The 27,671-nt window shown below is 36.8% G+C and overlaps 1 protein-coding gene across 3 annotated transcripts in view; it reads left to right on the forward strand.

The window, feature by feature from the left end:
* LOC149926128 (ATP-dependent translocase ABCB1-like) overlaps positions 1-25,129 on the forward strand; it is a 69,306-nt gene extending 44,177 nt beyond the window's left edge. For all 3 annotated transcript variants that reach the window (XM_090159896.1, XM_090159898.1, XM_090159897.1), the window contains exons 10-24: positions 7,719-7,829; positions 8,809-8,934; positions 9,548-9,751; positions 10,206-10,376; positions 10,450-10,611; positions 11,867-12,109; positions 12,679-12,867; positions 14,343-14,606; positions 15,306-15,509; positions 16,297-16,397; positions 16,454-16,594; positions 17,345-17,699; positions 18,703-18,909; positions 19,766-19,912; positions 21,803-25,129. In XM_090159896.1, coding sequence (XP_090016022.1) covers positions 7,719-7,829; positions 8,809-8,934; positions 9,548-9,751; positions 10,206-10,376; positions 10,450-10,611; positions 11,867-12,109; positions 12,679-12,867; positions 14,343-14,606; positions 15,306-15,509; positions 16,297-16,397; positions 16,454-16,594; positions 17,345-17,699; positions 18,703-18,909; positions 19,766-19,912; positions 21,803-22,030 — 2,853 coding nt within the window. In that variant the 3' untranslated portion in view covers positions 22,031-25,129. The remainder of the gene's footprint in view (positions 1-7,718; positions 7,830-8,808; positions 8,935-9,547; positions 9,752-10,205; positions 10,377-10,449; positions 10,612-11,866; positions 12,110-12,678; positions 12,868-14,342; positions 14,607-15,305; positions 15,510-16,296; positions 16,398-16,453; positions 16,595-17,344; positions 17,700-18,702; positions 18,910-19,765; positions 19,913-21,802) is intronic.
* The last annotated feature ends 2,542 nt before the right edge of the window (positions 25,130-27,671 follow it).

A 27,671-nucleotide genomic window follows, 5' to 3' on the forward strand; every position in this document is an offset into this window, starting at 1 on the left:
ATATTTTAAATTTTATCGAACATGCAATTTTAACATTCATATTTTAAATTTTATCGAACATGCAATTTTTACATTCATATTTTAAATTTTATTGAACATGCAATTTTTACATTAATATTTTAAATTTTATCGAACATGCAATTTTTACATTCATATTTTAAATTTTATCGAACATGCAATTTTTACATTCATATTTTACATTTTATCGAAGATGCAATTTTTACATTCATATTTTAAATTTTATCGAACATGCAATTTTTACATTCATATTTTAAATTTTATCGAACATGCAATTTTTACATTCATATTTTAAATTTGATCGAACATGCAATTTTAACATTCATATTTTAAATTTTATCGAACATGCAATTTTAACATTCATATTTTAAATTTTATCGAACATGCAATTTTTACATTCATATTTTAAATTTTATCGAACATGCAATTTTTACATTCATATTTTACATTTTATCGAAGATGCAATTTTTACATTCATATTTTAAATTATATCGAACATGCAATTTTAACATTCATATTTTAAATTTTATCGAACATGCAATTTTAACATTCATATTTTAAATTTTATCGAACATGCAATTTTAACATTCATATTTTAAATTTTATCGAACATGCAATTTTAACATTCATATTTTAAATTATATCGAACATGCAATTTTAACATTCATATTTTAAATTTTATCGAACATGCAATTTTAACATTCATATTTTAAATTTTATCGAACATGCAATTTTAACATTCATATTTTAAATTTTATCGAACATGCAATTTTAACATTCATATTTTAAATTATATCGAACATGCAATTACAACATTTATATTCTTAAATTCTATACAAAACTTCACCTGAAATTTATAGTTAACTCTCTAATTTTGTAAATTCATGTTTCCGTTTAGTTAAAACATACGTCTGTAAATTAGATTCTTAAAAATAATTCTTTTTAGAAAGTAACGTGGCCTTCTTGTTTTAATGTGGCTCCTACGTCACAGTCTCTTACTTTTACAAGTCTGCGAGCGCGCGCTACAGTCGCCAGAGGAATATAGGTGTTTCTAGTGCAAATCGCTCTTGCGAATAATATACTATTAAACTATCTTGTGGCGTAGAAGCAACCTTTTAACAAGTTGGGCAAGACCACTTTTTATTTCATTAAATCAACTATTAAATTATAACAAAAAAACGTAAATGTTTTAGCGTAAATTTGAAGAATATAACATAATTTATATTCTTCAAATTTATCTAAAATATTATTTTTTATTTATGTGCAAAAAATATTAAAATTGTTTTTTTATATTCTTCATATTTATTTAAAAATAATTTTAAAATTATATTTCATATTTATAAAAATAATTTTAAAATTATATTCTTCATATTTATAAAAATAATTTTAAAATTATATTCTTCATATTTATAAAAATAATTTTAAAATTATATTCTTCATATTTATAAAAACCATTTTAAAATTATATTCTTAAATTCTATCTAAAAACAATTTTAAAATTGTATTCTTGAATTCTATCTGAAAACAATTTTAAAATTATATTCTTAAATTCTATCTAAAAACTATCTAAAAACAATTTTAAAATTATATTCTTCAATTCTATCTAAAAACAATTTTAAAATTATATTCTTACATTGTATCTAAACCCAATTTGAGTGGAATTTTTGATATTGTTTTGATTCGCCATTTTGGCAGATCGATTTGAAAATAAAGTCTACGAGGGGCTAGCCACTTCTTTAATTTCTGTACTCCTATTACAGCGAGTACAGCCTTTGGTAGTGCTAAATCGGTAATCGATTACGTAATCACGTTAGTACAGTCAAAGCTATGGGCTTGTTCACCGATTACGGATAGTGGTCAGCCCCTCGCAAGTCTAAGGCTTAGTCTAAAGAAATAAAGTTTTTCTTCGGTTTTCTGCAGCTTAGAATTTCCTGTTGACGATTATTTTTGTTTTTTTTTGTAATCCACTGTTTTTGACACTTCGCATGCGCTCAAAAGGGTATATTTAAAAACAATTTTAAAATAATATCTAAAAACAATCATAAAATTATATCCACCCAAAAACCATTCGGTTAAAAATGGCAAGGTCCTTTAAACAAAAACGTCACGTCCTATATTACTCTAGGCCATAAAAGTCATGAAATCAAATAACGGGCAAGATCTGTAATTATATTCCCATAAACGTCATAAACTGGACTTATTTGTCGACAAGTGATGTGCTCTGAAGTAATATGCCAGACCTTGCGCGTCCGAAGTGTTTTACTGACGAGGAGACGACCCGAGGTGGTTCTCACCGATTTGGTTCAAAGTTGGAGGATTGTTAGACCTAGATGTAACATGAAACCCGTTAAAGGGAAAAGTTACGCTGGGCTTCCGTTTTGCCATGGCAACCAAAAATGTTTTTGACAACATAAAATGAGAAAAAGTCTATGTAAAATAACATGCGAAAATTACAAATTCTAAGGGTCCCCCCCCCTTTGCAAAACTCCAATAATTCAAAAAAAATATTTTAAAAAAATTTGTAAATTTTACATTTTTGGATTACTTTGGACAAATAGGGGGGAATAAAAACCGTTTAGGGTGAGCTCGAGCTAATTTGAATAAATAGGTCGAAATTTTAGATATAATACAAAATATTTGTAAAAGTTATGCCGTGATAACTGCCATATATTTTCGCCGATAAATCTTAAAATTTCTAAATTACATTATCTGAACGATGTAAACAGATTTTTAGATTTCGATAGAAAAACGACGCCATTTTATAAAATGGCGGATACAAATATAAATCATGGTGCAATAAGTTAGGTAATTTATATCCGATTAACTAAGATTTTACGTAACATTATCTGCCCGAATGAATTTGTACTATAGATTTTTATAGTAATCCGACACCATTTTGGAAAATGGCGGATATCAATAAAACTCATCGTGCGATAAGTTCCGTAAATATTCGTCGATTAATCAGAAATTTTCAACGTTTCATTATCTGCCCGAGTTAATTAGACCTATGGGTTTTCCGAATAATAATCCGACGCCATTTTGAAATATGGTGGATATAAATATACCTTATGATTCGATAACTGCCGAAATTATTTGTCGATTTACGTGAAATTTTCTACATTACATTATCTGACCGAATAAATAAGCCCCTTACATTGTGATAGAAATCTGACGCCATTTAACAAAATGGCAGATATCAATATCTCATAATGCGATAACTGCCGAAATTATTTGTCCAATTACTTGAAATTTTCTACTTTACATTACCTATTAAAGATAATCCTATTAATTTTAATAAAATTTCAGGCCATTTTGGAAAATGGCGGATGTCATATAAGTTCCGTAATTATTCGACGATAAATCAGAATTTTTATGTTTCATTAAATGATCGAATAAAAAAGTCCTTTCTATTTTGAAAGAATTCCGAAGCCATTTTGCAAAATGGCGCATGTCTGAGAAGTTCCGTAATTATTCGTCAACTATTCTGAAATTTTCTATTTCTGACCGAGTAAATTAGTCCTATTTCTTTTGAGATAAATAGTCCGTTTTTCAAAATAACGCACATCAATGTAACCCTTGGTGCGATAAATTCTGTATTGTTATTGTTAAAAAAAATTATAGGAAACTTCATATAAATGGGTAAATTTTAATACATTTCGGCAAAATCCAATAATATTGGGTAAGTTCTTATATCATTGGATTAATAGAAAATAATTATGGTTAAATATATCATTTAGGCATAATTTGGGTAAATTAAAATATTATTAAATTAGTTCAATTGGCATTGTAGAATTATTGGTAATTCGGGAAATTATTGGTAAAGCAGAAAATGGTTGTAATTCCGGAAATTTTGCGTAATTTGGAAAATTATTAATAATTTGGGAAATAATTTGTAATTTGGAAAATTATTAGTTATTTGGGAAATAATTGGTAAATTGGAAAATATTTTGTTATTCTGGAAATTATTGGTAATTCTTGAAACTAATAGTAATTCTTGAAACTAATGGTAATTCTGGAAATTATTGGTAACTCGGGAAATAATTGGTAACTTGGGAAATTATTGGTAACTCGGGAAATTATTATCGCATTATGAGATATTGATATATGTCATTTTGTAAAATGGCGTCATATTTCTATCACAGTGTAAGGGGCTTATTTATTCGATCAGATAATGTAATGTAGAAAATTTCACGTAAATCGACAAATAATTTCGGCAGTTATCGCATCATAAGGTATATTTATATCCACCATATTTCAAAATGGCGTCGGATTATTATGGGAAAACCCATAGGTCTAATTAACTCGGGCAGATAATGAAACGTAGAAAATTTCTGATTAATCGACGAATATTTACGGAACTTATCGCACGATGAGTTTTATTGATATCCGCCATTTTCCAAAATGGTGTCGGATTTCTATAAAAATCTATAGTACGAATTCATTCGGGTAGATAATGTAACGTAGAAAATCTTAGGTTAATTACCTAACTTATTGCACCATGATTTATATTTGTATCCGCCATTTTATAAAATGGCGTCGTTTTTCTATCGAAATCTAAAAATCTGTATACATCGTTCAGATAATGTAATGTAGCAATTTTAAGATTTATCGGCGAAAATATATGGCAGTTATCACGGCATAAGTTTTACAAATATTTTGTATTATACCTAAAATTTCGACCTATTTATTCAAATTAGCTCGAGCTCACCCTAAATGGTTTTTATTCCCCCCTATTTGTCCAAAGTAATCCAAAAATGTAAAATTTACAATTTTTTTAAAAAGATTTTTTTTTTTAATTATTGGAGTTTTGCAAAGGGGGGACCCTTAGAATTTGTAATTTTCGCATGTTATTTTACATAGACTTTTTCTCATTTTATGTTGTCAAAAACATTTTTGGTTGCCATGGCAAAACGGAAGTCCAGCGTAACTTTTCCCTTTAACGGGTTTCATGTTAAATCTAGGTCTAACAATCCTCCAACTTTGAACCAAATCGGTGAGAACCACCTCGGGTCGTCTCCTCGTGAGTTAAAATCCTTTGTACAACCATTAAACATTTCAAAGAGAAATGCTAATATTAGAATCGCCTTGTAGCAAATACACCGTTAAATAAATTGGTTTGAAAATTTTCAACGGTTCTTGGGATGTTCGCAAAGCATTCTGGGAAAGAAAGAAACACACTATTGGCTGAAAATGCTATCTCTCGCTTAGCTGTAACGATTCTAATAATACCAAATAAGTTAAATAATTTACCAAGTTAGTTAAAGAAAAAGGTCAATATAAGATAAAACGTTTTCTTAAGAATGTATAAAGAGTGAACAAAGCATAAAATTTACAACGTAGTGGACGAAGAATTAGTTCCTAAAAACGATGTAGATGCAGGGCCGGACTTAGAGATCCTGGGCCCATAGGCAGAGAAGGAGTCTGGGCCCCCTTTTCACGCGCTGCATTTACTCTTATCCCTGGAACTAGGCTGTGTCTGAATTTCCCTGATTCGGCGTAGAAGTCTGAGCTCTACGGTTATTATTACTAAATAAAAGCTCTTAACAATCGTCGACTAAATATGCGATAATTATGCAACATCGCGATTTAAGGCTGCGTCCGTAAACTGCCAGGCAGACATTTTGGTAATTTTAAAACAAAATCTTCTACCTAGGAATTTCTCCAATATAAATTACGATTGATATTATAGATTTATGCCTTCGAATAAAGTAATTACGGTCACTGGAGGGCCCCTTCCAAGGATGGGCCCCTAGGCCACGGCCTAGGTTGGCCTAGGCGGAAATACGGCACTGTGTAGATGGCAGCATAACCTAATCACGGGACCATTTCAACCTCCCGACTTTAAAGTTTTCTTTCGTTCTCGCAAAACGTGGCCCGGCTTGTTTATTTTATTTATAGGTGCATATATGGTTTATATCGAAATATATTATCTACTCTGTTTAAATTTACTCTTTTACCTTAAAAGCATAGTAAGCGAGTTTCAATCATCAGAGCCAACATAACTTGGCAGTGAAATAAACGTTGGCACGTGTTTAATTCTTGTCTCGCTCAAAGTACCACCTTGGCCAACCGGGACAAAATAAAAACACTCGATAAAATTATTGAAACTGTCCGTACTAGTGGTACTCGAACATTTCTGTACATTATCGATAGGTGGCGGTGCGACTATTGAAACTGGCAAATTACTTAAAGCAGACAAGTTGTTGACTGCAGTGACGTAATTACTGCAGTCAACAACTTGCCTGCTTTATTTAATTATGCTTTTAAGGTAAAAGAGTAATTTTAAACAGAGTAGATAATATATTTCGATCTGAACAATATATTTGATACAATGCAATTCTAATATTAGCAAATTCTCTTTGAAATGTTTTATGCTTGTACAAAGGATTTGAACTCAGTAAAACACTTCGGACGCGCGAGGTCTGGCATATTACTTCAGAGCACATCACTTGTCGACAAATAAGTCCAGTTTATGACGTTTATGGGAATATAATTACAGATCTTGCCCGTTATTTGATTTCACGACTTTTATGGCCTATAGGACGTGACGTTTTTGTTTAAGGACCTTGCCATTTTTAACCGAATTGTTTTTGGGTGGATTTTACGCCTTTTTGTTTATAACAATAGAAGTGAAGCACACTGCCCACCCTGACACTGGCGAGACACTTCGAACTCACTGCACCTGTTTCACTTAGAAACAACCTATAAATCAGTAGCATTCGAATGTTTAATCTATTTCCCTAGTATCGGCCATTTTGACCTTGACCGCCCTATGGCGGACAACCCCCACCCTGACACTCGCGAGACTATTGTTTTCGAACTCAGCGCCCATTTTTACCTACAATCCACCTATAAATATCTTGAATACATAGTTTCCAAGTATATCCGTCATAGCGGGCATTTTGACCTTTAACGCCCTCTGGCAGCTAACTGTCCAATCTGCGACTTGCAAGACTATTTTTTCGAACACAGCGCCACGTTTTCACCTAGAATCAACCCTCAAACTTTTTGCATTAATTTTTTTAAATCGATGGTCACTTCGGTTTAGTACTTATGTGTTTATTACTCCATGGTTTCGTTACCGACTCGCTGACTGTACATTTGTCGCCGTAGCTCAAGAACTATACCAGATATGAACATCTCCTTTGGAAGGACACAATGGGAGCGTAATTTGAAACGGTACACGAAATTGCATTTAAATCGGTTCAGTAGTTTTTGCTGTGGAGCGGTCTGCGAGGAGAAGATGGTAGAATAAGCAAAATTAAGCCTAACTTTGCCCCATTACTACGAAACTTCGCGTCAACCCTGTTCGATGGAATTCGTAAATGTTTGTTGCGTGCCTGTAAACTTTCAAACGATACATCACTGGTTTTAATACGACCTATAGTTTTTGAGATACGAGGGGGTAAAATCGGCTTCATTCTGACTCGAGATAATATAACAAGTGCTCGGGTAGGTGCTGTATACCCGGACCTTGCATAGGGACTACCGTCCTTTTTGATTCTTAAATTCTATCTAAAAACAATTTTAAAATTATATTCTTAAATTTTATCTAAAAACAATTTCAAAATTATATTCTTACATTCTATTTAAACACAATTTTTAGATTATATTCTTACATTCTATGTAAATCATAATTTCGTATATTCATTTTGTGCATCTTCCTGCAAATTTTTAAGAGGTTTTTTCTGAACACTTAGATACCTCCGATAGACAGCAGTTCGGAATTTGGAGAGCGGCCCAGGGGTTTGTCAGGAATGGTCAAAATCACCGCCGCTTTTTTCCGATATCCAGCGAGACCCGACGTCCAAGTAAGTTCTCTGACGCCGTGGAATTATCGTTTTTAGCTTTCCCAACGTCAACTGTGAAATAAGCGAGTGTCAATAACCGCACCGCCATCTATCGGCTTGAAAACTAACTATTAGGATGGTAAAGCCTAAACAATGGTCTTTTACCGATAAAAGCTCATGCCTACACCAAGGAGGATAGGAAGGGAAGCGAAGTAGGAGGGATGAACGTGCTAGTATCCTTGTGTGAAGCTTAACTCGCGCTCGGCGGGAAAATTTCGGAAAAATGGCGGCAAGATTGCAGCCGCTACGCTACGTGTTGCCGCCATTTTCCCGAAATTTTCCCGCCGAGCTTGCGCTAAGCTTGTTACAAGGATGCTGGCGCGTTCATCCCTCCTACTTCGCCTCCCTTCCTATCCTCCTTGCCTACACTGACGACATAATTCAGCGAGTTCACGCTGAGGCATGATGTCAAAAGTACCATCCTTTTCTGCGTCTTGGCCCAACTACGCATGCGTCAGATGTTATTCAAACTCGCTTATTCAACATTTCAAATCCCGAAATCATCTTGAGATTCAAAATCCCTTTCACAATATTTATAAATGACCGATCCTCGACCAAAGGTCACGAGTAATACCAGGGGTCAGTCAGGGCTATCCAATGCCAATGACTTACTGTAAGTTGTTCCGTTCCCAATAAATATGGAGGCGGATTATTATGCATACACGTTGTCTTCGACTACGTCGATGCTGTGGGGATTATTGGAAGTCAAATCCCACGAAGCGTTTCGGGCAAGAAATCTAACTAGATAAGACGTCAATGATGTCATTTCCCCTCATAAAGGTAATTCATGTCATGAAATTTTGAGCCGTTACCGTGGCCATTGAAAACTGGCTCTAGTCTGTAAAGGTACATGTTTGATTTAAGTGGCCCAGATGGATAAAACTCCCGTAATAGACACATAATTTTTCTTTTGGTAATTGTTATAAATCTATTTCTATAGATATTAAAAGGATTTAATTTGGAAGCGGTTCCGGGAGAAACTGTAGCCCTTGTGGGACCAAGTGGTTGTGGAAAGAGTACAGTCATTCAACTTTTACAACGTTTCTACGATTTAGAACAGGGACAAGTAAGTTCAATTCATTCAAGAGATACCTTGTAACACTAAAATGGTTTTGTTATAAACTTGAACTCGGCGGTTATCCTGAATAACTTTCGTTTTATTAGCCAACTGAAACCTTAACAACGGTCTCGCAATTTAAGCAGAACAATCAAATTGTAATATTTAGAATGTATGATTATTAACAATATTGCTACAATGATGTATCAAGTTCTCTATTCAAATTAATACGTTGATTTTTGCTTAGTTGATTGTGTGATAAGAAACCGTTGTTAAACAAAAATAATTTGGACAGCTTAGACGCTTCTCCGTCACGTATTGAAAAAGTAATTTAGCTTACCCCTAAATATTGGATTTTCTTCTTCTACAAATAGTCGCTTAACGCCTGTCTTCTGTTCTGACAGAAAGTTAGAGCCGTAAGTCTATAATATAGTTTCAATAGTATGACACTACTTGTACTTTATATGCAAACATTTTTATTGGGACCAATTTGTAATAAAACTCTCTAGCGACCCGCGTGAAGACGTCACTCTGTGACAAGGTCTCAGTGAAGTGTTTCGCAAAGAGATACTTACGAACAATACATTTATGCTATAACGAATATTTGTTTTGATTATTGTAGATTCAAATAGACGGAACGAATATTCGCAATCTGAACATCGGATGGCTGAGGGACAAAATCGGAGTTGTCGGCCAAGAACCAGTGCTGTTCAACACGTCTATCTTGGAGAACATTAGATACGGATACAAAGAGGCCACGGACGAGCAGATTACGTTAGCTGCCAAAGCCGCTAATGCCCACGATTTCATCGCGCGTTTACCGTTGGTACGTTCACAGTAGTTACTTCTTTCGCGATCTAAAACGGGCACACTGACTCTGAAAATCTAACCAAAGATGAAGAATTTTACAACATTGTGCAAGTAACAAAACCAAAATCGTTTAATTAAAATTGATGATACAAAGTTACTTTTGCACATTTCATGATAACAGAGATTCGCTTTTTATTAAATGTGCGAATAAATTAAAATTTATCTAAATCATCATGGCCGCGAGTTGTGAAGACATCAGTATTACCTTTTCTTAAGTTAAACGCGTAAATGTAAGAGGAGGTCAATATATAGGGAAAACAAAGCTTTATAAGATAAACAAGCTTGTTTCACTAGTAAGCTTAGTTTCCCTAAATATCGGTTTCCTTTTCCTTTCCGCGTTTAACTTTGTACACATTCCCATTAGATGGTTTCGGTCTTTTATTTTTCTTAAATTTCTTTTCGCTATTTAGGGTTACAAGACACAAGTTGGACAAAGAGGAACTCAACTGAGCGGTGGGCAAAAGCAGAGGATAGCCATCGCGCGCGCTCTCATAAGGAACCCCAAAATACTGCTTCTCGATGAGGCCACGTCTGCCTTGGACACCGAAAGCGAATCCGTCGTTCAAGCCGCTCTAGATGAAGTATGATCTCTTTCGCGTATTTATCTTTTCACGTTTAAGGTTTTTGACTTTGTTTTTTCGTCGTTTTTCAAAGGCGAGGAAGGGAAGGACTACAATCGTTGTGGCGCATCGACTGTCCACTATTCGAAACGCCAATAAAATCGTCGCCGTGGACAATGGCTCGGTCGTAGAAGAAGGTACGCACGAAGAGTTGATGGACAAACAAGGAATGTATTACAATCTCGTTATGGCGCAGGTACGTTGATAATCAGCTAGCTAGGTTAATACCCAAGGCACCACCTTAGGCCCAAGTCATTTAGTGACTTTTAATGCCTTAAACAGGTGGCCGGGTTACAATGCGTAGGAGGGTGGTGGCAAGCCCTTCATGCCACGCGAGCCAACAGCTCCCTGCACTCACTATTACCGTTAACCTCTACAAGTGTTATGGAAAGGGGAAACCGAAGAACTCGGGGGAAGAACCCCTCCAACCCGGGTGGGCGGAGAACTTGCTAACTCTACTCAGTAGTAGTGGTTCTGAGTTTTTCACCCAGTGCCACAAGCTGGGATCGAACCCGCCTCCTTTTGCTACGAGGTGAAAGTGCTCCGTCACCCCACACTGTTGCCAGTATAGCGTGTTCTTATTTTATGAATAATATCTTATTAGGAAAACTTATTAAGCAACAAAATAAGACTTATTATATAAGGGTGTTATTTAATTTCTAATAGATATGCGTGGAGTGAGTAAAATTATGATACAAATACTCGTGTACAATGTCAACTAAGCCACTATAATTAGAGATAATGCAAACTTTTTTTGATGGGCTTTTAATGTGAAACCGGAAAAATCACTTGTACTCTAATACCCTCTAATTGCAAAGCACAAGCCCACCAGTAGGGCGGAAATGGAGTATCAAGTAGGGCATTTAATCGTGAATCAGGGTTCGTACACCACCTGGAAAACCTGGAAAAGTCAGGGAATTTGAAAATGGGCCCAAAACCTCAGGGGTAAAGTGAGGGAATTTGAAAATGGGCCCAAAACATCAGGGGTAAAGTCAGGGATTTTGAAAATGGAAAGTCGGAAAATATGAAAATTACCACAACTAATAAGCAAATCAATTCTGTTTAAGATGCAATAAAAATACATTTTACATATTTTGAAAGATTTTACCTCAAATCCTTCATTTATTCTACAAAAATGGTCTGGGAAATTAATTCCGTAAATTTCGTACAAAACCTATCAATTAACGAATTGAACGTTTTTGTCGATATAAGCGCCATTGAATGACTCTTAGGTTGTATCGACTGCGGTAACCTCGATTTCTACTGCATTAAGGCAAGTTGGGACGCGTGCATCTTTTCCGCGGTAGTTAAAGCTTATAAGGGGAAGGTTGTTCGATCAAAGTAGATTTTGCTAAACAATTGTCAGCGCGAACATTTCAAAACACTCCCTTTTAGTCGTTAGGTAGTCAGACGAGAGATTAACGGCAAAATGAATTGTATCATACTCTTAGCAAATTCAAGCGGAAAAGAAAGGTTTAGAGACTGTGGAAGAGAATGAAGACGAAGAGGGTGAATCGGAGCCAGTGGCGCCCCACTTGGACGGCAGCGCCAAGGATTTGCAGCAGCGCTCGCCGTGGAGAAGTCCAGAGCGACAAATCAGCCTTTCCAGCGCCAGGTCCAACAGTTCCCTCGATGGCAACAGAAACATATGGAGACGTCAGTCCAGCGTCAACAAGGACGAAGTCAAGGGTCTCGTAAGTACTTCAAGTTGCGAGAGCTTATTCTCGAAATCAAAGTTACCCGCGACCCCACAGACAGAGATATTACTATAGTCTGATATAGACAATGTGGTCGCCCTGAAGTAATATCAGAGTTAAGTGAAATATTTATCGTGGCACCAAAACAATAAGAGAATATAACAATATTTTTTAAGAAAAATATATTGGAATCTAAAATTTAAAGTACCCCGCCATGGCTACGTTAAAAAGGGACATGACAACATAGTTTCAAAATAATTTATAACCAAAGACTAATGAACAGTAAACGAATTATTTTTCCACATAAATTATTACATCGAATATAAGTTTTGAAATCGTTGCTGCTGTTTGGGTCTTCTTATTTGAAATTGGCGCTGCCCAAAACGACAGACGAATAACGCCATCTACTGACTAGTAGAAATATGTGTAGTAATTATGAATACCGACCACTTTCGTAGTCTCTGCTGACATTGATTTGGAGTATAAGGACGCCTGATGTTACGAACGAGAACATTTCTTCAACTGACCTCTTACTTACGCAAAACTAAGATTATTTTGGGTCGCAGATGGAGACGATGGAGAATGCCGAAGACGAGGAGGAACTGGACGAGGAAGAGAAGCGCGGGCCCGACATGTGCCGCTTGATCAAACTCACGGCGCCGGAATGGCCGTACACTTTGATGGGATGTCTGGGATCTTTCCTCATCGGCTTTTCAATTCCCGTCTACGGTATACTTTTGGGAGACATACTCATGGTAAGTGCGACCAAGAGCTAAACGAAATGTTTTAGGCCAAGTCGGGAATCCATACCTCTACTTGGAATACTTATCCTGCCGTATCGCGTATGGTAAGATCAGTCTGACGGCTTAGGCCCCGCCTACGAAATAAAAAATCCCCTCTGCGCGCGCTCCCCTCTCACGTAGTTGTTTGTTAAGTTAACATAGTGACGTCAAAAAAACGTCACTATGTTAACTGCTCGATTGGCCGACTGCTCGTTTGGCCGACTTCTCATTTGGCCAACTGCTCATTTGGCGGTTGGACGATACTAGGTGCGTTTGGCTAGGTACTGTCCTCTAGGTCGCGTTTTAGAAGGCCCAGCTTGGTTATTAAGAACGGCACTGGGGGTCACCGGACAAACTGCTACAGGACTAGTAATGTTAGCCAATAAATTTTGGTTCTAATACTGTCGCTGGGTAAATTTATGACACCCAGGGTAGTTTTTGGAATTTAAAAATTCGGTACAAGTTGGCAGCCTCCATGGAATTTTTAAAAGGGGAAAATAGCCCAGAAAAAAACACAATTTACTTAATACTTAACTTGAAAGTTTAAACCATAGTTTAACTAATAGTAAATCTTTTTGCTCTTCTAGGTATTCTTCAAAATAGGTTTCAGTCGATTTTTAGCGAATCGATTGATAAACAAGATGATGATTTGCAAAGTCCAAAAAATTATAATTCAAAGAATCTCCATAAACCATTGTAGCACTTTTTCGGTTCCACCACTAAAAATTAATTACATACTCGTAAAATAACATCACAGCAGTATTCGCCATCTTGTACTTAATTTTTAAATCTCGAGAATTACGCACCGGGGCGTTGCAGTCGAATAGCGCAACAGTTTAAAGATAAATCCTCTATGAGTGTAGTAATACTAGCCTTGTAGTAGTTTGTCGATGGGCAGAGGGTATGGACAATGGGGGTTAAATGGGGAAACTAAAAAAGGACGCGCCCAGCGAAAAATATTGTATGAATAGTCGCAATGCCAGCTAGCAGCGCCACCACACGAGCGCGCGAAATGCGTAATGGGTGTTCGTTTCTTTACCAATGGGGTCACGAAACTATTTGAAAATAGGAAAGGGCACGATTGCGAATGATGTCAAAATCACGCGACAATATTTAGAGGGTGAAAAACCAATAAAATACGTTAAAATGCGAGCACCCATAATTCATTTCGTGGTGTAGATAGATAGTGATTTACTCTACACAACTTGACACCACTGATGAAATCAATGGATTTTTCACTGATTCGGATTTTAAGAGACAATTATATCAGGCTAGTTGCTTTATTATATGGAAAATCATTATTCTCGTGACATAAGCTCAGCTTCGGGACACGCGAGCTTTGTGTTTTTACGCTTTCCTTACTTAGGACCCCACCAAAATCGGCATAGGGCCGCACCTTCAGTAAAACCGGAACTGATATGCTAACGAATTATAATTTTTTCCCTCAGGCAATGAACGAGGAGGACGAAAAGGCGAAGGAAGAAACCAACTTCTATTGCATAATTTTCCTGATCATGGGCGTCGCCTCGGGGCTGGTCGTCTTCATGCAAACGTTCTCGTTCACGGTCGCCGGGGAATGCCTAACTCTGAGGCTACGCAAAATGCTCTTCACCACGATGGTTAGCCAAGAAATCGGATGGTACGACCTCCCCACCAACAGCACGGGAGCTCTGTGCTCCCGATTGTCCGCTGACGCCGCCCAAGTTCAAGGGGTAGGCATACTATTTGCTATAGTCGCGAGTATATAATAACTATAAATATGACGCGAAACATTTCGGTTAATGGTAGTCTGTCGGAAGAGGAAAGCTCGTCACAGCCTACTTTCGTTTGTGGCCAAACCACTAGCGAGCTAGTATGATGGCGATACGAGTGAAAGCGCTATTAGGTTTCAGTTTAAAAAAATATATTACAATTTATGTTCCGATTCAATAATTGATCATTATTTTGCCAAAGTAAACGTTATTTTTACTGTGCAAAAAATACAAAATGATCCTTCAATTGGTGGCGTTTTCTCGCACAGCGTTACTTGACACTTCCAAAGATAAGTTACAAAACCAAGATTAGTGGAAAGCTCTCAGTACTTAGCAGTGGCGTACCGACCAGGGGGGTGGGCAACTTGAACTGCTAAAAACTGTTTGACAACCCTTCTATCGACTGAAAAAATAAGTCAATTTCTATTTAAATTACCTTGTTGCGAAAGAGGCGCTATGCAAGAATTAATCTTGGGCGTCAACCATCGTCGGTACGTCACTGGTGTTTAACGTAACCATTTTATGATCATTAGCGAAACAGACTATCATAAAAATGTTTAGCGTCCGAAAAATAGGAAGCGTTATCTTATGCCACTTGTGATAATATACACGAGAGCAGTATCTAACTAGGCCAATTAAATGTAAATATTTAATTATTAGGCTACTGGATCGAAAATGTCAACAATTATTCAATCCCTGGCGACATTGGCAGCCTCGATTGGTGTGGCGTTGTATTTCAATTATAAAATCGGGCTGGTGGTTTTGGCCTTCGTCCCAGCCGTCCTCATCTCCGTGTACTTCGAGAGCCGGGTCATTTCCGGGAATCTACTTAACGAGAAAGCGGCGTTCGAAAAAGCCACGAAGGTAACTATTCACTGATTGAAAATTTGTACAAGTAATCCACCCTTTAATTAAAATATGTGGTATTTATTGAAGGAAAGTATTCGTGAAAACTTTGCTTAGTTAAAAACTTTCCTTATCAAATCAGGTCATTTAAAACATTTTCTTGTTAATTCGATCAAAAGCGAAGAATGACTGATAATATCAATTGTTTCGCTTTATTAATTTAAGATTTTTTTTGGCTAACTTCGTACTATTCAATTTTGAAAACAAATGTTTAACACCAAAATCGTTTTAAAATTTAAAGTCAAATTCGAACAAATGATTACCAGCCAATGTATACACTTGGAATGTTTAAGGAAGGCTGTGGTGGCCGTGATGATTCTCAGAGAAACGGGCGTGGTTTACAGGGGGCGAGTTAGACTCCGAGCATTGTCTACAATAAGCCTTATCTCGAATCTAAACAAAATATTTAATTACGGGGATTTACGCAAACTAAATCAGTTTCGTGAAGAACGTGAAAGTTCTCCATGTTGTTCAGTGTGTAAATTTATCGGGGTTTCTTAAATCCGTTTCTGGTGAGTCTATTTTCCGAGTGAGTGTTTTCTACTAATTAAAACGCTATCAAAAGTAGAAATATGTATGAAATTGGCAGGTAAACGAATCATCTGCATTAACTTAACCTGGTTGTAATTCTTCCAACGAAAAGTATAAAGATGAAATTTTACAGCAATGGTGGAGTAGTTTAATGCCCATTTAATTAAGTTAAAATACTTAACAGTGCTTTTATTATTGATATTTATGATTGTAGGTGGCCGTAGAAGCAATTAGTAACATCCGAACGGTGGCGTCTTTGCATTTGGAAAATACATTCTTCGAGCAATACGCCGTAAATCTAGCCGAACCTCACAAGTAATAACTTCTACCGAGTTAAATTTTTATTTGCTTATGAGCGTCACTCTTTCCAGACTAGCGAGAAAGAAGGCCTATTTGAGAGGCCTGACTTTCGGCCTTTCGCAGTGCATTCCTTGTTTGACGTACGGAGCCTCCATGTATTATGGAAGTACGCTAATCGCCAAAGGAGAACTCACCTACGGCGACCTTTTCAAGTAACTGTCTTGGTTAAATTAGTTAAAACGGAAGTTCATAGAGATACGTATACTCAACCACCATTTCGACATAGACGAACTCGTGAGTAGTATAAAAGTGAGAGTTAAGGACCAAGGGGTGGGAAATCCATAGGCCTTGTAGAGGGTGCCGAAATCACCCTCGAAACAGCGACTCTGGCCGCATTCGATTATCCCTTCACGTTTTCATGGGTCTCTCGCGTATTTCCGATGCCGAAAAATGTAGCCAGATCGAGCCGTCGCTGTTTCGAGGGTGATTCCGGCCCCCAGTACAAACCCTATGTAACAATTGCATCCCCTGGTCCTTAACTCTCACTTTAAAACTACTCTCGTGTTGACGCGCTGCATCGTATCAATTGTAGCGTTCAAAGTTCCATCTTTTGAAATTACTGTCAAGTTTAAATTTAATTAACCCTTTACCAAGAGGCAATTTATCGTGCAAAGGTGAAACTAAGTGAGCGGGGAAACAAGAATGTCATCCATTGAAAAACATAAAGATAAACGAGTCACATAAATTTTATAAGTTACCTTTAAATTTTTTCCCATAACCCAACGAGAGATAAACATAAATAGTCCGGGGAACCTGTAGTCTGGCTGCCTTCTGGTTCGTGGACCCCTCATTTACGCATTTTTAATTTTCATCGATGATGGTCCTATCATGTTGAATTCCCGCTTAAGGTTAGGCGTTCATTTATCGAGGGAAGTCATCAACCTTTATATATTTTTGAACAGAGTCGTAGAAGGAATAATCACGGGGTCCATGATCATCGGCCAAGCCGTCGCTTTCGCCCCGGATGCTCAAAAGGCCAAGGTTTCAGCGGTCAGAATCTTCCGGCTTCTGGAGAAAGTGTCCCAGATTGACCCCTTCTCCGACAAGGGCAGCAAACTGGCCCAGACCAACGGGGACATTGATTTCCACGACACCAGGTTCACGTACCCGACGAGACCGACCGTCAAAGTGTTGCGGGGTTTGAATCTGTCCGGTAGGCAAGGAGAGACCATCGCCCTTGTGGGACAAAGCGGATGCGGAAAGAGTACTTGCATCCAGCTCCTGCAAAGGTTCTACGATCCGGAAAGCGGAAATGTCGTAAGTTTTCTATGCGCCCTCACTTAGCAGAGATTAAGTCCATTGGGTTTGATTATTCCGTTGCTTTAAAGAAATCTCGGCTTTTGGGGGGTGGAGTCGGAATAACTGGAAGTCATCAACTCATCTGGCTAACGTCTACCATCTATTGGTGGCAATGAGTTCTTAAATACGGATGCAACATAATAAAAGCGGCAGTAAACCGATATAGAATATAATAATAATACACATATGTTTTTTTCCTTTTCAAAGCTACTGTTATTTTGGTTAAGACAATATTTCCAAAGATCTAATCAGCATTAAGGACACCCAATTTCAGTAGTCATTCATTATAACTTGAAGAAATTCCTTTGTTTTTGAAAACTTTCCCTGATTTTATTATTAAATTATAAAATTATCTTACCTAAATACACAAATCGGCTTACTATGAGGTGGTGGTCGTATAGGGGTAGGACCAATTTTATCGATTTTTATGACGCTCTAAATGCCCTTCTCCGATTGCCCCGGGAATAGTCATCATTGGCGCTCTCTAATAACAGCTGTGATCATTGACTCTTCTAGTACCAATTGCAAACCCGTTCTTTCCTTAAACGTGTTTTAATATCCTTCATGCAATAGTGACAATGCCGTGGGGTGGGTCGTAAAGTCCTGCCCCTGCCGTAAAGGCAATAGTGAAATCTATATTCATGGGTGTGTATGTGTAAAATCATGATCTTACGAGTGTAAACTGTGAAATCAAAATCTTTTTAACAGCGCCGGCCCTAGGGCGGTGTAAACGAAGTGACCGCACCGGGCACCGAACAATAGATCGGGACCAATAAGTTGTGACCTCATGACCGAAACGGTTGACCTAGCGCGGTCACGAATAAGCGATTGCATAATAGGGAGATCTCGAACCACCTGAAAAACTTGCTAGGGCCCCTACTGCTTTTTAATTAATTTGTTTCTGCTTTATCGTAGATATTAGTGAAATCGAAAGATTAAAATACTTTTCGTTTTACTACAGCAACTGGATAAAGAAACCATTCAGGGTCTGGAGTTGCGTTGGTTGCGTTCTCAAATGGGGATCGTCTCGCAGGAACCGGTGCTTTTCGGTTATTCGATCAAGGACAATATCGCGTACGGCGACAACACTCGCGAAGTCAGCATGGATGAAATCATAGAAGCCGCCAGAAAAGCCAACATTCACAATTTCGTTCAATCTTTGCCTGCCGTAAGTTCATTTTGAGTTTATAATGAGGCAGAAAGTGAAATAATAAGTGTTTCCGCAGGTCAGGAAAAATACGGGGAATTCTAAAAATTGTTAGGAAATCAGAATTTTAAATATTGTTAGGAAGTCAGAATTTTAAATATTGTTAGGAAGTCAGAATTTTAAAAATTGTTAGGCAGTCAGAATTTTAAAAATTGTTAGGCAGTCAGAATTTTAAAAATTGTTAGGCAGTCAGAATTTTAAAAATTGTTAGGCAGTCAGAATTTTAAAAATTGTTAGGCAGTCAGAATTTTAAAAATTGTTAGGCAGTCAGAATTTTAAAAATTGTTAGGCAGTCAGGGAATTTTAAAAATTGTTAGGCAGTCAGTGAATTTTAAAAATTGTTAGGCATATCTTGAAAATTTTACGAAAGTGAAAATATTTATTGTTATACCCGGGTTATACAAGTTTAGAAGGTTGGATTACTTGAGCTTTCGGATGGTACACTTAAGTCAGACTTGTTTCCCCAAATTCATCTCATGTTTTGTTATTGCACCAAAGCGCCATCTAGGTGACATATTGATTAAAGATACCAAAAACTTTAAATAAATGTTTACCCTAAAATTTATTTACCAACAGTTAAGAAGTAAATAAATGTTATTAATATTTTTTCATAATTGATCGGCCGACAAAAGCATTTTTTAACGGAGTTCTATTTATGCGCAATAGAGAGCGATGTTACCCAGTGGGCGTAAAATTCCCCACCTTCTCCCATTTGGGGGAAAACAGTCTGACTTATTGTGGTGCAGGCATTTCGATTACGTTAGCTTGCAAATATTGGGGCAACCCTGATGTAGTATATTGGACATGGTCGTTTCAGCAATACGATACTAACGTCGGCGACCGAGGCACGCAACTGAGCGGAGGACAAAAGCAAAGGATAGCCATCGCGAGGGCCCTGGTCCGCAATCCCAAAATATTGCTGCTGGATGAAGCCACATCCGCTCTCGATTCAGAAAGTGAACAGGTAAGATGTTCCCTACACTTCGTATTGGCAGACGTTCTTATCAATCTTCTTTCGTGGAGTGAGCTACGCGACAGTTCCCTTCGCTTCTCCGACTCTGGAAAGGAAACGGCCATTCTATAAATTCCTGAATGTAACTTTCAAGTATGAGAGCTGGTTCAGATTTCACTTGAACCGTAAAGAGATACGTTATCTCACTTACCTGGTGAACCCTCAAGCCGTTTTAGCTCGGTTAAAGGACCACCGTCTCCCTTTTTAGAATGGCAGAAACGGCGTTGAAAATTATTCAAATGTTTTTTAATATAATTTTGCATTTTAATTATAATAATAATTATCTGCTGTGCTAATACCTAGGGTTAAAACGTCAGCTGCGCTGTCTTCTGCATCTTTGACAAACTAATTTCCTCGGAGTCTCGCCCAGCATCACGCGTATTAATCTATATAGTTTATTATGATTCTTTGTGCGGATGGGTTAGATCAAGCGAGCCTTTTTATAAAGTAAATGGCACCCAATTTTTAGCGGGGAAGATTGGCAGAAATCGAAAAAACTATTTACGTATTTGTTAGTTAAATGTATTGTTATATTTTCCGAGGGGCTAACCACTCTCTGAAAATCTGTACACCTATTACATAAATATGAAAATGAGTACAGCGTTTGGTAGTGTTAGTGCAGTCAAAGCTACAGGCTTGTACACCGATTATCGGGAGTGATCAGCCCTCGATATTTTCACATTGAATACCTTAAAGGTCAACCTAATGTCTGGGGTTCTAGAGAAAAACCAACCAAAAAGGGCTGAGCAGTTTTTAAACCCTAAAGAATAGTCAGTAACAGTAGCAAGTCGTGCTCAAATAGCGTTATACAGTCCGGATTCACAAGGAATTAACAGAAGGTTTTATTGAAAAGTCGGGCGATGAATGTTGTACTAAATAGAAGTCGTCAAGAGATCATCAGCGTATTCTGTAAATGTTTCATTGTGCAAGAGCATAAGTGAAACCCGTTGAAGTTATTCCATCAAAAGTAAAAAAGTCAGTAACCGCTTACCCTCGCGATTCAATGACTATTTTTAAAAACGTAATAATAATAATTTGTATTTAAGTTCATGTTGATGTTTTTCTCACTAAGGTGTTTATTGCCGATTTTGTTCAAAGTCGGGCGTAATGTAGACCTATATGAGATATGAAATTTCCCAAAAGGAAACGTTGCACTACCCATTCGTTTTTCTATAGCAACCGAAAATGTTTTTGATCACTTAAAACAATAAAATCTCCATTTAAAAAAGCATGGGATTTTCTCGGTTTCACAGGGTCCTAGCTACGAAAATTTTAAAAATTTTGAAAATCACGAAATGTGTAATTTGGACCACATTTAGGTAAATTTCATCAAGTTTGGGTAAATTGAAACATTTTTAGGGTAAATTTGTAACACATTTTTTTGTAAAATAAGGGAAAAATCTTATTTTGGTTGTAAGTGGTCAAAAACATTTTCGGTTGACATGGCAAATCTAATGGGTAGTGCAACGTCTCCTTTTGGGAAATTTCATATCTCATATAGGTCTACATTACGGCCGACTTTGAACTAAATCGGCCATAAACACCTCGGGTACTCTCCTTGTAAGAAGCGCTTAGCGTTTTCGGCAGGTTCAAGTACCGCTCTTGAAAACCTGAACGGGAAACTCGTAGGAATGTAGATTGCGTAGAATAAACCTACGTCTACAATCTTCCCCTACAGTTTTTCGAGAGGTGCTTTTCACCTGTCTATTATTTCGTCTAACTGACACAATTATGATCGTAGACTTATGATAATAAAATAAAATAAAATCAAACTTAAATCTGCTGTTATAACCGATAATTGAGACGTATTGAGAATCTTGAAACATTTCATTTTCTCGCCAGGTGGTTCAAGAAGCTCTGGACAACGCCAGCGAAGGCAGAACGTGCATTGTCATCGCGCACAGACTTTCGACCATTCAGAACGCGGACCAGATTTTAGTGATCCACAAAGGAATGGTCGTAGAGCAAGGCAAGCACCGAGATCTCATGGCCAAAGAAGGGTTCTACTACAAACTGCAGTCCGTCCAAGGGGCGAAGCCTGACAATTCTGCCAATAACCAATCAACGTAAGGAACAAATCCGGTTCAAGACGAGGCTTGAATATTCGTTGTTGTTAGTATAAATTAAAAAATGTACCTATATATTTTCGTAAAGCGCCGTAGTGTGATTTTTACTATAACGCGTATTCCATCCGCAAGTTAGCTGTACCATTAATCTATTGCCTTAAAATGTTTATCAGTATTTTTATCTATATTTTCAAAGTTTAAAAATGGATGTTGTTGTTTAATAAAGATTTTAAATAAAGCGGTTACATTGTGCATTCCAAAGCCTTAGAATCTAGTGGAAACTATCGGTTACACTAATGGTAATTTTTAAGTTATAGCATGAATTTATTGATATGCACCCATGAATATAGAGCGTACATAGATTGCATCACTACGATGTTGCTGACGTTGAGGTAGGACTAAATTTATAAATTTTGATGATGCTCTAAATGCCGATCTCCGATTGGCCAGATAATAGCCAATGAGGAATCGGTCTAGTTATGGCAACATCGGCGCTCGCTAGACCGAATAGTCTTTGGCTATACTAGGGAAAATAGTGACTATGCCGAGCGTAAAGTCTGGCCCCTTAAACAAGCTGATGCGGTGAAGGTTACAGCCCAATCTATATTCATGGGTGTATATGAATAAATTCGTGGCTATAGCGTCCAAGACATCAAATATGCTAATATGTTATTGAGAACTATTGCTGGGATAAATTGGCAGTTGTGCGGGATAAATTAGACTATTCAAACTGGACACTTCTGAAAACTGATTAATTAAAGCGAAACTTTTCTTATTTCGATGCTAAATGGCGTTCAGGAACTTGTAATTATTTCGAAATATTATTAGCATTTCCAAATTTCAAATGAAAGCGCTACAATTATTAAAAAAAAATCAACTAGAAATTACTCGTGGGAGCTGCTAGGGGAATACGTTCTGCTTAGTTTTCTGAAAAAAGTGTTTCTCTGATTTATAAATAATTTCCAATTTTCTATCCTTTTAAATGAAAATTATCAAGTATCAAAATGTTTACGAAGTTAATTTCTAATATTCAAAAGCTAAGCCTTCGTTGTAGTTACACTAAAATTCCATTAGAACCTTTGAACGACATTTGTAGCACGCTGAATCGTTACTATTCCGAGTGTAGCCAATAGTTTCCAATCAATCGTTATCTATTGAAACGATCAATCGTTTTATACATTGCTAGGCCAGCATCAGCCTGAGTTAGAATTCATCGCAATATACTGATGCAAAACTCCATTATAAAACAGGGTAAATCGACAAAGTTTTTCAAATAAAGCAAACTGAAATAAATGTAAATCCGTTATGGCCATTATAATAATGTTTTGTGAATAGTGGGTAGTAATTGTGGTGGCAGTGCCTTCGTTTTAAATCACAAGTTCACAAATCTGCACTCCGGTATATTATGATCGGAGATTTCCTTCAGTTTACGCAGCGAGTTCTTTAGACAAATTTTCTTTGAGCCAATCATCATGCACTAAGCTTGGATGATTAGGGGATCCCACAGACTTTTCACCCTATAATGAACAGAGCTACTAGCATCAGAAACCTGAGGCGCCTTCTGTTGAAATGAGTGTGTTCAAAAACGCTTCAGCCGCAGCAGCCACTACTTATGGTGCAATGTGGAAAGTAATTGAGAGTTGGGTAATGAAACTATACCCATCTCGTTAATTTTATATTTGTATTTGTACGCCATGTGGTCGATTTGATTGTAATGGCTCGTGACTTAAAATGGGTACACTGACAACCATCAAAATCGATCTGCTCTAAGCTACCAGCGGCTATAACACTGCCAACTTCTTCTATAGTCGACTATAGCAAAAGTAACCCACGAAATTTCTCCGAAACAACGCCTAGTGTATGAGATTCGCTCGAAGTCGATAGTCTTAGTCACGTGACGTCACATCTCTAGAGTCAGACTTAAAAAACGAGAGATTTGAAACTAAGTACGGAAGGGAAGAAGTTACCTGAAATTTGGACCTAATTTTTCAAATTTTTATCTGGTTCTTTAAATATTAGGGTACCGGGAGAAACTAGATACACTAGTTTTTGTGGATATAAATATAGTTCCAAATGCAAATATTATTTTTTTTTACCTCTTTCGAATGGTCATAAATTACTAATTATTTGTTAATAATTTTAAGTTTGTTAAACTATTTGGATCTAATTCACTTTACATTAATAAAAATAATGAATTTAGTCACTGTAACGTGGAAAGAGACCGCGAAAACTGTGCCATTTCTGAATTTAACTATGTTTAATTTCTAATGTTGAATTCAAATGACTTAAATTAGCTCATGATGAATAGCGAGCAACGAAATAACCATAACAAAATCATCAGGTTTACACTTTTCACCCTTGGCGCTGTAAGGTAACTGGGAATAACCTCTCTTTTGTGGTGCTCTATTTGTAATCCCTCTTACCTGAAATGTGAGATCACTACCATCCACCAGAAGTAATAACGTTATAATAAGATTAAATATATTGTCTGCCACTAATGTGAATTAAAAAATAAATCCTTTTAAAAATGTGTGGTTTGAATACAAATATTTTCGTATTTTAACTTTAAAGCGACAACTTTTAGAGCAGTCATTCATAATATCATGTACAATACAAAGAGAATGGTAACCGTGCAATTCAATAATATTTAACCAAAAACCTCATAATTAACTAAAATGGTTAATATAATTTCTTCTTGACCTTTAGTGCAAAGTCCGGACATTATGATCTATATTTATTTTGCATAATTCGCTACCTTAGTTCCAAAACAAAGTATCTCAAAAAATAAATTTAACAAAAAATATTTAAATATTGCAAGTAGTTTTCTTTTTTAAAATGTAAAAAAATTAATAACTTTAAAGCTAAAAATGGAAGGTTGAAATTGTTTTCCTGAAAAGTTAAGACGAGCTACCCTGTTTTTAAACTAAGACAGCTTAATGGAGACAGCTTTGCTAGTCTCAGGTTACATTGATTCAGTATCCGTGAGCATAGTTTAAAAGCTAAAGTAGATATTTTGGTATATGTTCATTAAATAAGAGTAGATACTAATATAAAAAGTAAAAGTTAATGAACTTTAATTTAAAAAGTGTAATGTCTCGTTATTCTGTTCAATGAATCTTAACTAATCGTATTCATTAAAATGTTACAGAAAATCACCGTATGTGCTCGTTATTAAATTGTATCGTTTGTATTTAAAAAAATCATTATTGGTAGAAGTTATAATTTTTTACGGCTTTCCAGATTAATTTTGTTTCTAGGTGCTAATCTCTCAGACTCGCAAGCGTGTATCTTGGACCAGTGTTGGGCACCGCTCATCTCATTGTGAGCGGATTGGTTATTATGAGCGAAAATGAGCGGTAAAAAATCTTTTTAAAAGAGCGCAAAACAAAAATGAGAGGAGCGCCAATTTTACCGCTCAAAAAAAGAGGGGAAAAACAAGAGCGAAAATTTTACCGCTCAAAAAGACGTGAGCGTGAGCGGCTCTTTGACGAAAATGCCCAACACTGTCTTGGACTAATGAATACAGGGACGTTTTGACTAAAACGTGAAACACGCTTCTTTCGACCCCTCGATCGACTGAAAAATGCGTAATACACATTATCTCTTTATTTATATTTAGGTAGAGTAGGACGCACTAAGATAATAAATAATAGCTAGACGATACTCTAGATACAATACATAGAAGTCCCCAATTTGTGATATCGGTCGTTATCCCAATACACTACACATAGTAAATATATGGCACGTGGATCATGCCAGATTAGTCTGTTTAGGTATCAACTAAAAAACTATACAAGACCAATAACTCGAAATGTATTTAAGCTAGGAATTTCAAACTTTCGGAACACAGAACGTGGAGGGGGTCACTACACTATAGAAATTTCCATGACCTTGAACCATGTCTTCAAGGTCATTTAAAATTTATCTCTAGAACCATTAGATATACAAAATTGGTTTCAATTAGAAAAGTGGTCCAATTCGCATTTTAGGTGTAAAGAACTTTGATCCTTCGTTTAAGTCCTTATTTGACTAATAACAAGTCAAAAGAATTTAGACAAAAGGGCTATTAACTCGAAAAGTGCTCATGCTATAGTATCAAATTTACTAGACAAACTCATCTGGTATGGCGTTTTTAGAATTTGAAAACTCATGGTTCAAGATCAATCAAAGTTTATCTTGATAACCGATGGGGCAAACGAGGCGCCAAGTCTCAGGGGGCGCCTCGGTGGTTAAGAAAAATAAAGGAAAAAAATATATTAGGGGCAAGCAAGGGGGCGCCATAAACGGATCTCGCTCTATCGTAAAACTTGCCTCGGGCCGGCACTGGCTAGAAATTATGTTTAGTATCAATTAATTATTGTCGTAGTGGCAGGACTAACAAGGAGACATCCCGAAGTGTAACCCACCGATTTTGTTCAAACTCGGGGGATTGGTAGCCCTTCATGTATCATGAAAAATCCTAAAGGGAATTTATTCAATGGGCAACCGTTTTGCCATGGCAACGAAAAATGTTTTTGACAACACAAAATATTAAATTTTCCAATTGAAAAAAACATGGGATTTTGACCTCAAATTGATCAAAAGTTTTTTTGTCAATTTTTATCTATTTTTTCTATTTTTGGCATTTTCGAATTTTTGAAATTTGTTAAAATGTTTCACATGGGGGCCCTAGGAATCGGTCTGAATCCCATGTTATTTTCAATGGGAAAATTTAAATTTTTTGTTGTCAAAAATATTTTTCGTTGCCATGGCAAAACGGTTGCCCATTGAATAAATTCCCTTTAGGATTTTTCATGATACATGAAGGTCTACCAATCCCCCGAGTTTGAACAAAATCGGTGGGTTACACTTCGGGATATCTCCTTGTAAGTTTATCGTGCTCACGTGTTTGGTGATTTCTCCGCTAACTCCCAGGCAGAATTGGCAGTTTATACCATTGAGTTGGGAATATTAATCTAGAGATCCAATCAAATCTGCTCCCCGCGAAACAAGTTTTTGAAAAATACGAATGTGCCGTCTGCTCTAAAATGACGAGCAAACGTTATCATATGACCCGTGGCGCCATCCATTATTTTGAAGAAAAAAAATATTTTTACTTGAAAACGCGTCTTATTTGAACGAATCATTGAGAGATAGACGGCGCCACGGATAGAATGATAACGTTTTCTCGTCATTTGGGACGCCGATGGGAGCAGACGACAGTATTCTTATTTTTAAAAACTTGTTTCGCGAAATACTGAAATCCGACGTTTCGATTGGACCTGTAGATTAATATTCCCAACTCAATGGTTTATACCCTGCTAAGACGGCATGTTACCCTTGGCTAGTGCATATCGCCGATTTAATCTCTTGGCGAAAAATGCCCGGTGGCGGGGCGCCCGACGATATTTCGAAAATCCTCGGCGGCGGCGGTGGCGTGAAGAGGTCTCCCCCTTTTGAAAATTAAAAAATATATATTTGTTTTTGAAAGAAAAAGTTACGTAGGCGGTGGTTTGGCGCCATAGAAAATATCGGCGGCGACGGCGGCGTTGGTTCGGTGGCTCTAGGCTCTACTCTTGGTCACACGCGCACCAAAATCGTTTCAATAATGCGTTATTGAAAACCCTTTAAAGCAACTGTCGGCTCTATCGTTGCCACCTTTATTA

Source organism: Leiobunum rupestre, chromosome 10, assembly GCF_980474605.1.
Source record: "Leiobunum rupestre chromosome 10, qqLeiRupe1.1.hap1, whole genome shotgun sequence".
In the NCBI taxonomy this organism is placed as follows: Eukaryota; Metazoa; Arthropoda; class Arachnida; order Opiliones; family Sclerosomatidae; genus Leiobunum; species Leiobunum rupestre.